The sequence below is a fragment of the Anoplopoma fimbria genome, chromosome 8 (genome assembly GCF_027596085.1).
Source record: "Anoplopoma fimbria isolate UVic2021 breed Golden Eagle Sablefish chromosome 8, Afim_UVic_2022, whole genome shotgun sequence".
In the NCBI taxonomy this organism is placed as follows: Eukaryota; Metazoa; Chordata; class Actinopteri; order Perciformes; family Anoplopomatidae; genus Anoplopoma; species Anoplopoma fimbria.
Window position 1 is genome coordinate 1,728,505 of NC_072456.1, and position 16,661 is coordinate 1,745,165.

The 16,661-nt window shown below is 40.4% G+C and overlaps 1 protein-coding gene across 1 annotated transcript; it reads right to left on the reverse strand.

Annotated features, from left to right (window-relative positions):
• Positions 1-1,663: 1,663 nt before the first annotated feature.
• On the reverse strand, positions 1,664-16,238 carry thop1 (thimet oligopeptidase 1). The gene is made up of 14 exons (XM_054602411.1): positions 16,156-16,238; positions 14,624-14,830; positions 11,478-11,626; positions 10,103-10,210; positions 9,493-9,595; positions 9,251-9,408; positions 8,168-8,303; positions 7,922-8,064; positions 6,975-7,198; positions 6,071-6,272; positions 5,288-5,474; positions 5,041-5,169; positions 3,479-3,615; positions 1,664-1,952 (listed from the first exon to the last, which is right to left on the reverse strand). The coding sequence occupies exons 1-14, from the start codon at positions 16,166-16,168 to the stop codon at positions 1,791-1,793; spliced, it is 2,058 nt and encodes a 685-aa protein (XP_054458386.1). The 5' UTR covers positions 16,169-16,238; the 3' UTR covers positions 1,664-1,790.
• Between the last annotated feature and the right edge of the window lie 423 nt (positions 16,239-16,661).

Consider the following 16,661-nt stretch of genomic DNA (forward strand, 5'->3'; position numbering starts at 1 on the left):
CATGAAATAAGTTGTTTCAGGTTGTCCGCAGCTCTCAATGTACTTCCACACGTCGCCAAAGAAAACATTACCCTTTAAACAGTAGACGGTACGTTTTGTACGTTTTTTGTGGACTGACTGGCTGACTCTACCACTGCAACACAAAAAATGTGGTAGAAAATAGCTAAATACATAAACTCAAGTACTGTACTTCAGTACAATTTAACTAGTATGGCATGGCACATTAGACGGCACAGGAGGGCCGTAGTTAGACCAGGAACGGAATACCAGAGAAGAGGCAGAGCCACGAGGGAGAGGATTCAGAGTCAATCAATCATATTTGTAGTATTTCAGAAACCAGGTGGAGGAAGGCACTTCTTCAGGTTCTAGCATCTCATATCGGCTGAAGGTCCTCTCAGCCTGTGGAGAGGTCTCTGCCCTTCGAGCCTGCAGATGGACAGAGCTATGCTATAGTGCCCTTATAGGTCGTGCGAGCAGTTCCTGAAGGAAGTTGATAGGTTTAGATCTTCTCATTGACACAGATTTATATTGTCTTGGTGGACCTCCGCTATAAGCCGAACAGTAAGTGAAACATCCTAAACTGTCCCCTCTGAGCCTCCCATTTAACATATACAGGCCTGAGGCTTTCCCCATTCCTGTCACTGATTTGTCAAGGTTGTTTCTCTTGGCTGGGGGGGTCTATACAGTCAGGTCCTGAACCTGTTTGTGCATTAAAGTCCCCACACAGAAGGGTTTTGTCCTGGGCTTGAAAGTGTGACATGTCTGTATATGTGAAATGATCTGTAGAACTCCTCTTAATAGCACAGTACCTCTGGAGGAGTTCTGTTTGTTGCACACAGAAATAAAAGTACCTTGCAAATGTTTCTGTGTTAATTTTGGTTTTTCTGCTTGTTTGACAATTGTGACAAACCCGGAATATTCCAAGTTTCTTCTGAAAGATTTCACTTCCGGGGAGAAAATAAGTAAATTAAACAAAAACACGAACAAAATGAAAAACAAATCCGGTGCAACCAACTTACAGGAGTTAATATTGTTTGACTGTGTTGTTTTTGTGTGTGCATCTCTTTGATTGCCCCTTGGTTAGACATCGATGTAGTGGATAAGAGAGGGGTGGATTGCTCTTCATAGATGTGTTGGTCATTTGTTGGTGATGGTGGCTGGGTGGGGATGGAGGGCCCCAAGACAATGCTTGGTTTGCAAATATAGCATCACCTTGCCCACTTTTCCCCTCTTTATGATTTATTTAATTAATACTATCAAACTATAGAATACCTTGAGTTAATTTTTTTAATTTCATAAGGTTGGTGATTAATTTGGCAGCCGATATGAATTATTATACGACATTTTATATCAAATTATAATGAGGGATTGAATGTTGTGCAATTATACTTAAACTATTCTTTGAATACCTATCAGTTAAGCTTGATTTGTTTCATTACTGTTTTAATACTGCAGGTGTGAGGCTTACGTTGAAAATGAATAATGGCAAACGCTCACATAATCATAAATCATAAATGGTGTCAAATTATGGATATTGTACAAACTTTAGCATAAAAGCCAAACCAATCGGTCCATGTCAGGTTTGGATAAGGTCATTTTTGTGTCAGAGACTGTCACTAAATGATTTCATGTTCATCAGTTAATCAGAAGACGACGTCACCTCAAATCATTTTTTATTTAGGATACGTTTTTTCCCCACGTTGGGTAACATTTTACTCTTAATTTCTTTAGAAAACTTCAGTCCTTTGTCACTGCTGGGAGGGGGTGGTGGAGACGGCTGCTGTGATTGGTCAGCAGGGACAAGGCGTGCTGGCGTCCTGCTCCACCGTCAGTCCTTTGCTCAGCAGGAACGCTTCCTGTTTGGGTTCCCGCCCGAGGAACTTCCTCAGCATCTCGGAGGCGTCCTCGGAGCCGCCGGGTCCCAGGATGTACTTCCTGTAGTCCAGACCCACCTGGAGGACCAATCAGGAGACAGTCAGTCAAAATCTACTCTGAAGTGGCTCTGTCCTTTTTCCACTGTCCCTTTAGGCTCACAGTTTCCCCCTGCTAGTCTTTGTGCTAGGCTAGGCTAAACACTGATATCCATCTGAAACATCTGAGCAGGTCTTCCAAAACTATTGATTCACAAAAGGTCAGTCTGACGCACTTTACACATTAAACAGTTATTGATAATCTGTATCTTTCCTACATTGCACTGTAACTGCATCACAATCATTTCCCTCGAGATAAACACATTCTATCTTATCTTATGCTAATGAACACTAGATTAACAACATCTAGAATAAAGGACTAGTCATTTAAAAATTCAAAAAAGATAATATATCTCTATTTAACGCATTAAGTTACTTTCCACCAACATCTTGACAGTCTAAACGGAGAAAATACTGAATGACAATACAAATGTTCAGTTTTTCTAAACCAAACCAGAAAACTTTCATCAAAAACCTTTTGTTATTATCTTAATTTATGCTGTAGTGTCTGTGGAAAAGAAAAAGAATCAGAGGAGATGGTGGTGGATGAAGAAACGTGAGACTCTAAAGTCTTCCTCTGGAGGAGAACTTTATCATCTCAAACATGGATTGTCACTCCAGTCTCACTCACAACATGTCAAACTATTTGACAATTGATCTTTGGAGACGTTTTTTGAAATGATCATTAATTTCCTTCAGCTTTCCTGATTCCTGTTGTTCTAATACATTGGTATATGATCCTAATGAAAACACACACCGTTTGTTTTTTGGTGTAACTTGTTATGATCAGTTGTGATGCTCCAATAAGACCTGTGGTCAATAACGTGTCCATGTCTTTACTCAGTGGTGGAAGAAGTACTCTGAGCTTTTACCTCAGTAAAAGTAGCAATACCACAGTGTATACCATTCATTGTACTTATTCAATCCAGTCAAAGTAAGTAAAAGTACAAAAGTATTAGCATTAATTTACTCTTAAAGTACTAAAAGTAAAAGTACTCATTATGCAGGATGGACAATTTCAGAATAATTATTTATCACCTTTGTTGCAACTGTTAAAAGCTTACTTATTTACTTTTATATACTGCTTGGTAGTTTGTCGATTTACCCTGTGTATAATAATGATTATAAATAAAAATATATTTTTACCGATTATATTATTAATCTGAATCTGCAAAGTAACTAAAGCGGTTAGATAAATGTAGTGCAGGGAAATGTACAATATTTTCATCTGGGATGTAGTGGAGTAGAAGTATTTAGTAATAGTAGGAAATAGAAATACTAAAATAAAATACAAATACCTCGTAGTTGTACACAAGCACAATACTTGACTTCATGTAGTTAGTTACTTTCCAGCGCTGCCTTTAGTTGCTTCTTTGTTTCAGTCAGATTCCATTTGTTTGTTTATGAGAAATCAGCTGACGTTTTCCTACCCATCATTCACTTTACCGCCTGCTTTTTCTTTTGTCATGAACGACTAACGTTATTTTTTTATTTTCTCCTCAGCTGACCTTTGGGTTCATGATTCCCTCCTGTTTGAAGCGAGCGAAGAACATGTCCATGGAGAACACCTCGCTCCACAGGTAACCGTAGTACTGAGCGTCGTAACCGCCGGCCAGGTGCCCGAAGGTAGCCGGCATGTTGGTTCCTACAGAGAGAGAGAGAGACGGAGAGGTCAAAGGTCTGAGAGAACAGCGCATGGAGACCAGGATGCAGTTAGGGTGACGTTTGGAGGTGTTGAGTTTTTACTACTTCAACTGTCCAAACTACAAAACGCTTTTGCCCTCCAAAATTATGAGTGAAAATTACTTTGTATCTTCCTGTAGAAACAGTTTCATCAGCAGGACTTCATTTTTGTAATATTTTACGTTATTCAATATGATGTATGACTACAATATATGATTATTTATTGATTTTGATTGATTTTTCTCTCAGACATGGTTCTGTTCTTTTAAATGCATCTTGCATTTAAAAGAACCAAACATGATACTATTGAGGTGAATAATGTATTTGAAAGTTAAAAAACTATATATTTGAAAGCAAATTATCAATAATTCTTCAATCAGGAGGGGGGGGCTGATCCCCAAAATACAATGGTAGGGGAAACACTGACACCACCTTCATTTGTGCTGGAATATACATCTTCAGATCAAAATGTCAGTGAAGCTTCACTGTAGTTTTATTGTAGTTTTAAAGACTTCAATTAGGTGGAGCCCCTTTCTGTCTGATGAGATGGACTCAGACCTGAGGGGCCACAAGCTTGTTTATACTCGCCTGACTGAGGTGCCTCTCTCCAGAAAATAATGTCATCACGGCTTGCACATCGAGCACGAAGGCTCCACAAGTGGCGGTTGAGCGCATCTGGATTTTTGTATCTAGGTGGCTTTTCAGACGTGACTGTCACAAATAGTTTACTGATAAAAGCACTATCTAAAATGTCTTAGGATTTTACAAAGACGGCCGATTTGTTTAAAAAAAAAACTATAACAAATCTTAATTTGTGTGTATATTTTGCCAGTTATTCAGCATATTCAACATTGGTTTCTTTATAATGCATTCCATACTTGACTTTTTTCTTTACAGGTGTTGTATAAAGGTGATAAATGTGAGTCATCTTGACTCAGGTTTGGTTCATACTCGCTGCGGTTGAGTAAATACTTTGCAGGACATTCTACCTTTGTTTCTGTATAATGCATTTCATTCTTGACTTCTTTCTTTAATTGGCTTGTAAAAAGGGATTAAAGTAGTCCATGAATATGAGATATGAGAATATTTAAAGTCTCTCCTTGGCATTTTGGAGGTTAGTTTTATGGTGTTTTGCCGGTTACACTCGTCTTCTCTTGCGTTGAGCATAATACGGCTTTGTGCGGAATCTCCAACAAGTAAAATCAAACTTTCAGAGTAGAGCTGCTCCCTAAACAGCGATACTTTGTGCCACCAGTTGAGGAATGATACTGATATTTGGGAGCATCGTCATGGACACCAGAGAAAAAGCAAAGCCTAACTGTGTGGTTTTTTTGGTTCTTTTCGCGTGTGGAAGAATGTACAGTATATAAATCATTGAATTAGTGACCTGGTGAGGCAGGAATTCCCAGGACATCCTGACAGAGGCGTCCATACTCCTCCGCGGCGTCCAGTCCGTTCCTGGTGTGCAGAGCCTGGTCCACTTTAGCTAGGACGATCTGCCTCAAGTTAAACAGACCTGCAGGAGAGTCACAGTCATTGTTAACTGTTTGTATTTTAACGTGTTAAACGTAGTTATTGAGACTGAAAGGTGGTAGAACTGCTACAAAAAGTACTACTTCCTGTGCGGTACCCACCGGTGTTGGCGAGGCGGGACTTGATCAGTTTGTCCAGCAGCTCCTCTGGGATGGCTTTGCCAGTCTTGTAGTGCTTGGACATCCTCTGCAGGGGCTCCCTCTCCCAGACCCAGTTCTCCAACATCTGGGACGGAGCCTCCACAAAGTCCCACTCCACGTGAGTCCCGCTGAACATGGCGTAGTCCGCCTGCAAGCACACCAACACTCAGAAACACTGCACTGACTGCCGGATCGTTACCCGCTTCAATTGCACAATTGAGCGTTAACTTAAACCCCTCCCCCAAAGAGTGATTGTACAATCATAGCAGGTTTATGGACTATGTCAGCGTGTGTTAATGGCTTTATAGATAAAAAAAGATTAAAACCTTTTACTTCAGACACTAAATGTTTTATTTACATTTTTTTGGGGCCAATAGTTTTGGCCCCAAAAAAGAAGAAGAATTAAATGATTCAAACTGAATGACAGAGAGGAATACTGTACCCTCCATCATTATTAACTCACAATGGTGCAGTTGGCCTCTAAATATTGAGTCAGTCTCTCTGCAGTCTACTCAGTGGTTTGATTGAGAGTCTTAAACTGTGATTTGTTCAGCTGATATTCCAATAGTGCTAACCCTACACTAATATTTTTGTTCGTTGTCCATGTACTAAACTAAATATCATCTATTAGAATAGAGCACTTTCCACAAACAAGACCATTCAGACACAGAGTAGTCCTCTCAGACGCCTGACTAGTGACAGTAACTACAGGTGAAGGGTCGACACTGAGGTTCATCAGCTGACCTTGGCGCACAGCTGGTGCATGACGTGTCCGAACTCGTGGAAGTACGTCTCCACCTCGTCGTGCTGCAGGAGTGACGGGGCGTCGGCCGTCGGCTTGCTGAAGTTGGCCACCATGGCCGCCACCGACATCTGACGGGTGCCGTCGGGCAGCAGACAGCCGGGCTGCAGGCCGAAGCAGGCGGCGTGGCCGTACTTCCCCTCCCTGCAGGGGGAGACAGAGGGTGAGAGGAGACAGTGAGGACACCTCGACACTCACGTCAACGCATTTAGTAAGAGGAGGAGGAGAAGGAGGAGGAGAAGGGAAAACAGAGAAAGAGTAGTAAGACAAAGAGGGGAAGAAGGAGGTGGACGAGGGAGGGAGGGAGAAGGATGTAGAGCAGGGGAGGAAGAGGAGGAAGGAAGGGAAATTGAGGTGGAGGAGGAGGAGAAGAAAACAGGCAAAGGGGGTCAAAGGAGGTGGAAGAGAAGGATGAGGAGGGGAAAGAGGAGTAGGAGTAGAACAGGGAGGGGGAAGAGGTTTGTGAGGGAGAACAGGAAGAGGGAGAGAAGGAAGGAACAAAGAAGCAGTAGCAAAGAGGTTAGAGTGGGATAAGAGGAAGACAAGTAGGAGGAGGAGGGGGAAGTGAGAAGTGGGAGGAAGAAGAAAAGAAATAGGAGGAGGAGAAGGAAGAAATAGGTGGGAGGGGAAGAAGAGGAAGAGAAGAAGGAGGGAGTGGGTTGATGTTCGAGAGGGAGACCAGGAAGAGGGGAAGGAAGGAAGAATGAGGAGAAAGGAAGAGTTTAGAGTGGGAGAGGACGAGGAGCAGTAGGAAGAGGAGGACACCAGGAGACCTTTATCTACACATTCATCCCAAATAAATACTGAGCCTCGCTGTTAGCCTCCCCCCATCAACCGAGGCCTCACCTGGGGTAGAGGTCCAGGTAGAACTGGCCGACCATCTGACCACTGCTGCGGTCCTTCACACAGTACAGAGTGACGTCAGGGTGCCAGGCAGAGACTCCCTCCAACCGCTCAAAGGACAGACCCAGCAGCTCCTGGTAGATCTCCAACAGGCCCTTAGTCACCACCTCCATGGGAAAGTACTCCTTCAACAGGTTCTGATCCACCGAGTACTGAGTCTCCTCCACCTGAGAGGAGGAGGACGAGGAGGAGGAGGAGGGGAAAAAAGGAGGAGGAAGAGTAAGAAGAGGAGGAGGAGAAGGAAAAAGACAAAAAAGGGAGGAAAGAGAAGAGGATGAGGAGGATTAAGGAGGATGAGAGGAAGAGGAAAGAGAAGATGATGAGGATTAAGGAGGATGAGAGGAAGAGGAGGAAAAAGACAGAACGGAGGAAAGAGAAGAGGAATAAAGAGGATGAGAATATGAAGAGGAAAAAGACAAATTACAGAGGAAAGAGAAGAGGAGGAGTAGGAATAAAGAGGACAAAAGATGAGGAGGGAAAAAAACAGAACGGAGGAAAGAGAAGAGGTGGAGGAGGAATATGAAAGAGTAGGAAAAAGACAAAGAGGAAAGGAAGGGAGAAGTTGAGGAGAAAATGAATTGATTAATTGAAAAAGATAAAAATAAAAATAAAAATAAATTGTACCTGAGCCATTCATTTCCCTTTTTTGTCATTTATCTTTATTTTCTGGTTTAGTTTGTACTGATTTGAACATTTAACATAGTGGCCAAGTGGTAAATAAGTGCTCTTACCTCCATTATCCCTTAATTGTGCAGTTTTATGTAGATACATAAATCAATCAAAAATCATTTAACAGAGTCTGACGTGGGTTTGTCTTTTTTAGAGGAGGACGTCATCTTACTTCACATGAACTGATCTTAGTGAATGTCCCCTGTAGCAGCAGCTCTTACCTGGGTCATGAAGTAGCGGAGGTCCCAGGCGTTCAGCTCTCCGTTGAAGGGCAGACTCCTCTTCTGGCACTCCTTCTCCTTCAGCTTCAGGATGACTGAGCGCTCCTCATCACCCAGAGGCTTCAGTTTACGAGCCAGCTCCTCTGAAACGACACAACAGAGTCAGGAGAGGAGTTTTCATCTGCAGGTAACACATCACAGAGTCACCGTTTCTGATCTGCTAAAGATCTCTCTAAAGACTCTCACCCAGGAAGCCGGACACCTTCTTCCCAGACTTGGCCATGTTCATCTCCAGGACGAAGTCGGCGTGCGTGGTGAAGCCCAGAATGGAGCTTTTCTGAGCGCGGAGCTCCACCAGCTCCTTCAGGATGGCCGAGTTCTCCTGAAAACACACAAACACACAAGGGAACTCTGTTTATGCACCGTTTAACCCTTAAATGGATAATTCCAGTTCACTTCTCGGGTTTGTCCACCTGTCAGACTTCTTCTCAGTGATGTCACCACGTTTCTAGATTAACTTGTTGAGTACAATGTTGTTACAATTGACTGGTGGACAAAACTACCAAAATATGTCGTATTAAACTGTGATTAGTCTTTAACAAGTACAGCGTTTAACAAAGCTGTGAATATAAATAACAGCTTATATTCTCAGCCAAGAGCTATTGTTATAGATTGTTTTGGTCTCGTAAATACCAAAACATGCTTCTTCAGTTTTCGAGATCCCAACGCGTTTTCTTCAAAATGCTTTTTGTGTTCGACCGACGCTGAGAAATAGCAGCTAAGTTCTCACATTTCAGAATCTGAAATTCATTATTTAAAGAGTTGTCGATCCAAAAGGTTCAACGTTAATTTGTTGTCATTGTACAAAACACAGTTGCACAACGAAATGCAGCTGCAGTCTCCTTATTCTACACGAGACAAAATAATACGAGCTGTAATATTTATAATTTTTATAATTTTTTAAGAAAATGCATAAACATGTATCTATAAAACCCCCACCAAGTAGTTCTAATATCCCTCTTTCACTACATACCAAAATCAGAAACAGCATGACATTACCAATATCGGAGGTTAAAATATAAAATATATTTAAAAAAATGTAACTGATATATATTTTAGTTTTTATTCAAAAGGTCACATGTGGCGGAGTCTTCACTGTGAAATAAAATCCAAACACTGACCTATAAATAACTCTTCTGGTGACCGTCTCTGCTCAGATTATCATGATGTGGGACGTGAAACCTGCACAAACTGCCTCTCAAACTATTTTAACATCTAAACCTCTTAAAGTCGAGCCAGTGACAGACCTTTATTAACTCCCGGTCTCACCTCTTTGCAGCGGGAGTTGAAGGCCTCCTCCAGCTTCCGGCGGGTCTCGGGGACGAAGCATTTCTTCATGGTGGGGAAGTAATGAGGATACTTCAGGGTGACCTTCAGCATCTCTCCATCCTTCTCCAGGGAGCTCAGGAAGTCCTCCGGGAGGCCGCCTGAAAGCGACACCACCACATGTGTGTGTTAATACACGGGGACCAGGGAGACCGGGTCAGACTGTCTGAGGGATCAGGACTCACCCAGCTGGTCTCTGGTGAAGGACAGACTGGTCGTGTCCTCGTTCAGGTTCTTGTTGAAGTCAATGCACAAGTTGCTAAGCTTCTTCTTGATGGTCTTGATCTCCTGTTACGGCAGAGTCAAATAATTAGATCTGATAATACATTGAGAGTTTAAAACAAACCTTCATATCATAAAAAAACCTGACATGTACAGTGATAAGTGGATTCTATCCATAAAGTTCACCCCCACCTTATAACACTTATTCTGAATATGTGATTTCTCTTAACCATCCATTACATTTACTTTACTTTTGGAGCTTCACAACCATGAGAAGAAGTAATTGTTACAACTTATTACACCAACAAGACCAAAACAAAACAAGACAGGAAGACAGGAAACCCTTATGTTGTAGAGAACAGCTTGGATACGTTGAGATCAGCATCCTTTTAAGACACTTTTTGTTTTGGGTGTGTCTGTTGTGAAAAAACAATTTAAATATGAATGAATATATTGTATGACAGAAGGGCATCCGTTTATAAAAAAAGAATGAAAAAATCCACCATAAAGTGACAATAACAACATCAAAGAGTCCCCCTGCATAGACACAGATTAATCATAAGGAAGCATCACCTCTTGGGTCTCTTTGGGCAGGTGAAGGCCGTTCCTCTTCCCCAGCTTGATCAGTCGATCCATGTAACGCTTGGACTCTGCAGAGAGGCTGCTGACATCCACCTTTTTCTGTAGACGGAAAAAAATATAGACTTCATGAGAACAGGAAACCTTGGGGAACCAAGAGAAGAACTGAAACAGGTCCAAATGTCATCAGGGAGGCTGCAGATCCTGGACTTAAAAGGAAATGAGAGGTACTGCAGCTAGGGTTTGTTTTTTCTACTCAAAGAGACAGATTTGATGTAAACATGAAAACATTCTTTGGACCCATATTGTCAAAAAGCAGAAGCTGATTTTTTTGCAGATTTATCTCTGATTGTACAATGGGTTCAAATTTCAACGTTACCACTGTCGTATTTTGCTGCAGATGTGTTCTTTCCCATTAGTTTGAAAGTGTGTGTGTGTGTGTGTGTGTGTGCGTGTGTGTGTGTGTGTGTGTGTGTGTGTGTGTGTGTGTGTGTGTGTGTGTGTGTGTGTGTAAGGCGACAAGGACACGATTGGTTGGCCAGCTACGGGCTCCAGCAGGTGATTGGCTCCCTGCGGATGAATGCCAGCTATGTGGGGAACCAAGACGGCGTCGCCAGCAAACACTTATTTCCCTCTTCTCCCAATCAACCAAACCACCTTCATCACATGTAGCCTTTGCCCGCTGACTTCTGGAGGTAATGGGGATGAGCTGTCATGTTTTGTTTTCTTTATTTTGGTTAGGTATTATTTGGTTTGTTTGAGAACATTAGGTAATATTTGTTTTTCACGCGTAGATTTGTTTTGATGGCCTTTGCCCACCCTGAATCAAGCTCTATGTAGGTTTTTTTTTTAAATTTCAATCTGTAGATAAACTCAACCATGACCATATTCAGTAATCTGCCTCAGTGGCTGCTGGGAGCTTGGGAAGACAGGCCTTACACCAGTTTTTCCTCTGGTATCGTCCAATTTTTTTCGCAAATGGCCTCCGTAACAAACTTGTCGCACTTTTGGTGCCGCTGTGACCAAACTGTAACTTTAGAGCAACAGCATTATTCGAATGTCACAAAATGTTGTATGAAGAAAAGTTCTCCAGTATTGTCATACCAAATTTGAAGTAAGTTTTAGACGATTTAACATTTGTTTTTCAGTGTCAATTCTGTTGTGAGTTTAGCTCAGAGTACACTTGCTGGTGTTTTATTTTTTTCACTATTCAGGGAGTTTGTGAAAAATTCACTGTTGGTAAAACCTGAGAGTTCGGCTGCAAGCGGAAGCCAAATGTCCAATGTGAAAGGGAGAAAGAGATGGCGCAAAGAAACCTATCAACCACTCTTCTCTCCATCCATCCATCTGTTATTCTCCCTCAGCTCACCTCCAGAGCGACGACCCTCAGGTAGACGTCCTCCCTCATGCTCATCTCCACGTCGAACTCCGACAGACGCTTGTCGGCTTCCGTGCTTGCCGTTCTGACCTCCTTACTGGAAGAGACGTGCTGCGGGAAGTCCAACATGTTCCTCTGGACTGAGATGGGTGAGGGGGGGAAGAGTCAGGACAGGAGAGACAACACAGCACGTCACGGTCAGTTTGGTGGATTTCCTGCACATTTTACAGCATCTATTACATTTTCATTCTTCATTAATCGACTGATCGTTTCTTGATTCATCATTTTGGATTTAGTCTTTAAAAACTTTAAGAATTCCCATCACGGTTATTCACAGTCCACACTAATGTCGGCTTCAAATGCTAAACTATTCTTTTAAACGGCCACACACACAACAAAATATTGGATTGAAGATTATACAAGCAAAATGTCTTAATTTAATCAAAGCCGTGAGCAGCTATTTTTTAAAATTCTTCATCAGCAAATAACTAAAAGGAATCAATTATTATCAGTTTTAGATTCTCCCTATTTAACTAAAGTTAGTTCATACTGGCCGTAGTAAACCCGGCGTGAGGTGCGCATGCCAGAAAATGACGCAATTTTGTCATTTTGCACCTGATTTTGCACAATTAAGGATTTCAAAAAGCAAGAAAACATTTTTCTATAGATGCTTTAGAAATCGGATGTATTAAAAAAAAAAAAGTAATTTGAGTAAATATTTTGCAGGATATTCAACCTTTGTTTCTACATAATGCATGTAATACTTGACTTCTTTCTTTAATGGGCTTGCATAAAGCTGATTAAGTAGTCCATGAATATGAGATATGAGTTTACAGATAAGTACAATTCGTCCTTGGCTTAGTGGAGGTTGGTTTATCGCATTACACTTGTTGTCTCCGTAAATTTGATTTATTATCTTGTTTAAGTAAGCTTTTGACTTACTGAATTTCTTAATTTTGCAAACGATTCTCATTATTTAGACTTTTACAAATGTTTTTAATTTCATTTTTATTTTGTTTTAAATTTTTTCTGGTTGGAATGGGCAACCATAAAAACCCTCTGACATTCTCTCATTAACTAATCATGCAACACTTTAGTATGAACTGAAGATGAAATCAGGGAGCAGGAGTAGTGTCAGTGTTCCCCCCTGCAGCAGCAGCAGCATGTTGGAGGTGTTTTTTAGGTTTTCAGCTGCCTCCACACAAAACTCTCCGTCTCTATTGTCGCAGTGGCAGCTGGTTCAGCTGCTTTCTCTGCGATTTGCTGACGAGACTTTTACCATCACAAACTGATTCAGCCGACTCAGAGCTTCAGTGCAGAGCTCACAATGGACGGCCGGCCCGACTGTGTGCTTAGGTTCCTGCTGCATCCGAGACCACTTTACATTCAGGTTCATCATCTGACGACGGCACGAGCCGTAGAAATGTCTGGAGGCGCCTGTGACTTTAATGTTGCAGGTATAAAGCAGTATTCAGGTGTAACTTGAATGTTCTATATTTGTCTTCATGTTAAGAATCAAACCAACAGTGAATGATTGTACTAACGAGTATTGGGTTTGTATCATCTTCTTCCTCTGAGCCAGAGCTCCACTAAAACACATCAATGAGTCTCACTGTGTCACATGTTCCTTCATCACCATGGACACACTCTGTAGTTTATTTTTACTCAATCCCACACACACCATCCTGCTGCCATAAATACTCACTTGAGCACCGAATGTCCCCAACAAATGCATTATTTCCTCCTGTTTGTTTGACAAAAACTACAGTTCCCAGCTAATTGAGGAAATCGCTGAGTCTTTTTTAAACTATAACTTTGTGAGTAGTTTTTAACAATTTATATCTTCAGTAGGAAACAAATGAACACTTGGCTGTTTTGTTTATGTCGACAGGAAAATCCTGTTCCTGTCCACATAAACAAACATAATGTCCAAAATAATGGGAAAAGCACATCATTTTCATATGTAAACAGCGTTTAGTTAATGAATTATTGTCCGTTTAATTCACTGAAAACTAACAACAGTTTAGTTTTCAGAATCACAGTTTGAAACTTTTGTTGTCTTATAGATATAGATATTACAGCCTCTATCTTTGTTTATCTTCCAAATTACATTTTATAAAAACAGCAGCAGATTATCACATCTCAGATAGCAGAGTGCCTTTGAACACACAGCCAAGCCCAGTCCCTGCCCTTATCTGCACTATAGTCAACAATGTGACTATAAATAAAATGAACTTAACACTTAACATGGACTGTGAGGGATTCTGTCTCACAACTGCAAGTTCTAAATATAAAAACTTCTTCTCAAAAAGATCACCTCTCACTGTGAAAGGAGAGTATTGTTATGTCAGCCGTGCAAGTTAAAATGATAACTCTTGACTTTGAAATAACATTAAAAGATGAAAATGACAGCTCATATGTTTTGGAGTTTTCCGAGGATATCAAATTATTGGAGCAATATTTTTTAGACCTCATCAAGACTTATGCAGAGACCTATTGACTTAGATCCCTTGATGGTGGTTGTAGGAATTATAGACTCGAAAATAGCAAAAAACACATTTGGAACATAATATGCTATCATTTGTCAGTCTAGTGGCACCAAGATTGATCTTGTATCTGTACAATTATGGAGTATGTTACACAGTGTGACTTTTGTTATTGTGGATGGATTCTTTTCCATATGTAGTATTTATGTTGAACATGATCCTGACATATTGGACAGCTAAGGACAATGAAACTTGATAACTTTGTCACATTTTATTTTGATCCCGTTTATATTATAAATGGACATGTTAACTTTTTGGGATTATATTTTAATCCCCTCAACCTTTTTCACCATTTTACTTTTTTATATTATATTTTTTGTTATTTTTTTTTATCAAACCTTGTATGTAAACATGTGTGCAGGGGTTTGTATGTACTGAACAATATAACTATAAGACAGTAAGTACAGAAAATGAGGGTATGTATAATAACCACTTGTGTCTGACACCATAATTATTCTTGAAAAACCCGAAATGACCCTGAATATTATTTTTTTCTTCTAACTTTCCGGTCTATGAAAAAACGATGACCATCATCAGAACACGTGATCTACAGCATGGGATGAGGAGAGGCTGCCGATGGCGGACACTGACCGGTGTACTCGACCTCTACGTCAGCGAGGGCCTTCAGCGTGTTCTCGAAGGTGACGCTGTCGAGGTCCAGCGCTCCGACGGCGTCGTAAACCGTCTTGATGTTTGCGATGAGCTCCTCGGAGAGCTTCTGGATCTGCTCGGGGTTCAGGTCCCACCGCATCCGGTTCTCCGCGCAGACCGGCACCACGCTGCTAAACATCACCTCACCTGGAAACACGGGACAGGTGAGCAGGAAACAAGAGGGCAGGTCAGTAATGGAAGGCGAAGTCCGATTTACACTTAAAAGTCCCGTGTTTTACTTAAGTAAAAGTATCGAAGAATAAAATGTATTTAAAATATACAGAAAATTGTTATACCATCATAAGAGATAAGATAAGATAAGATAATCCTTTATTAGTCCCGCAGCGGGGAAATTTGCAGACTTACAACAGCGTAGAGTAAAGTGCACACAAGAGACATAGTAGAGGAAGACAAGCTAAAAAATAAAAAATAAGAAATAAAAATAAAATAAAACAAGTATTATAAATAAGCAATAAAAAGAAACAGTAGAAAAAACAACAATAACTGAAATATTATATTTACAGACAGAGAAAAAAACAACAACTTTTTTAACTATTATTGCACAGTGTAATGTGTAATGTATTGCACAGGTTTTTATTGTCATGTTTTTATTGTCATGTGGTCTGCATATATTGTATCATTACATTATCATTACTCATGCATTAGTGTAAAAGCAGGGTTAACTGGTGTATTCGTTTGAGGTGCATCTCATTTTGAATTTTGTGTCGGACTGCAACTAATACTGACAAGTAACATTTTATTCAGTAAAAGAACAAAAGTATTCTTCAAATATACATTATATTCTATTCTAAAATATACTTCAGGTTTTATTATTAAAAGAACTCTTAGGAGAGAACTTTCCAGAGTGTTTCCTTATGATATACATCACTGGAATAGTATTTCACATTAACACATAGGCAAAATGTTCATGTCACAGCTGGTTTAGGTAGAATAATTGTATTTATTTGTATATATACAGTTGGATACTTTCATCTATAACAACGCATAATTTAGAAGCATCACATAAAAGTTGAATTTTCCTTGAATGATTATTTATTAAACATGTTCTCCCATAACTTCTTCAGCAGTGCGAGCTGTCAGTCTGCAGTACATTGCTTAACAGTTTGTTTACTAGGTGAATAAGCAGAAGGAGCTAACATGCTACTGTTACACAAACAGGAGAGAGAATCAGTGCAGAACTGCGAAGAAAGGAGCCACCATTTTATTTTGGTAACTACATAGTAAACTGGGAGCTATGATAATGTTTATGAGTATTTTGATTCATTGACGTAGGTACACGCCTCACCTCGCCATCTGTTAAGCTAGCTTACATTAGCTAGACTAGCTCAGTGATCAAAGGTAATACAATCTAAAGGATCACAGAGACGATCACAGAGGAGACCCGGCGGCCATAGAAATCATTTCACATTCAAATGATTTAGTCTCATTAAAAACATCAGGACGTCACTCACCTGTCGGCCCCATGTTTCAGGTTTGAATGAAGGTTCGCTAGGTCCGTGTGGTTCACTGTCAGGCAGCTGCGTGGTGGAAGACTTGGCTACCACAGAAGAAGAATTTCACTTCCGGACATTTCAAAATAAAACCCAACATAAGGAGCATTTCTCGCAGCAAAACTAACACCACCAAAGAGATTGGGGTTTTTTTTGATTGTATTTTATTATGAAGTATGTACAGTATTATATTATATTATATTACACTTATTAAGTATACAGATTTTTTTCTTCAGTGGAAGTAATAATATCACAGTGTGGAAATGCTATGTTACAAGTAATAATAATGCATTCTAAGCTACAAAGTATTAGCATCAAGCTGTACTTAAAGTGGTTTTTTGCTTTATATTCTTCCAGGTAGTGTGGGAATTTATTTTTAGTGATTGGTTCATAGGATTGGTTGATATACAATAATTACCCATATAAGTAATTGTGGGGCATATATAAAAAAAAGATTAAAAAAAATA

Coding starts and splice junctions, on each gene's coding strand:
- thop1 (XM_054602411.1), bottom strand. Junction 9,409..9,492: donor CTTCACCAGAGACCAGCTGG/GTGAGTCCTGAT, acceptor TGTCGCTTTCAG/GCGGCCTCCCGGAGGACTTC. Junction 6,273..6,974: donor TACCTGGACCTCTACCCCAG/GTGAGGCCTCGG, acceptor CTCCCCCTGCAG/GGAGGGGAAGTACGGCCACG.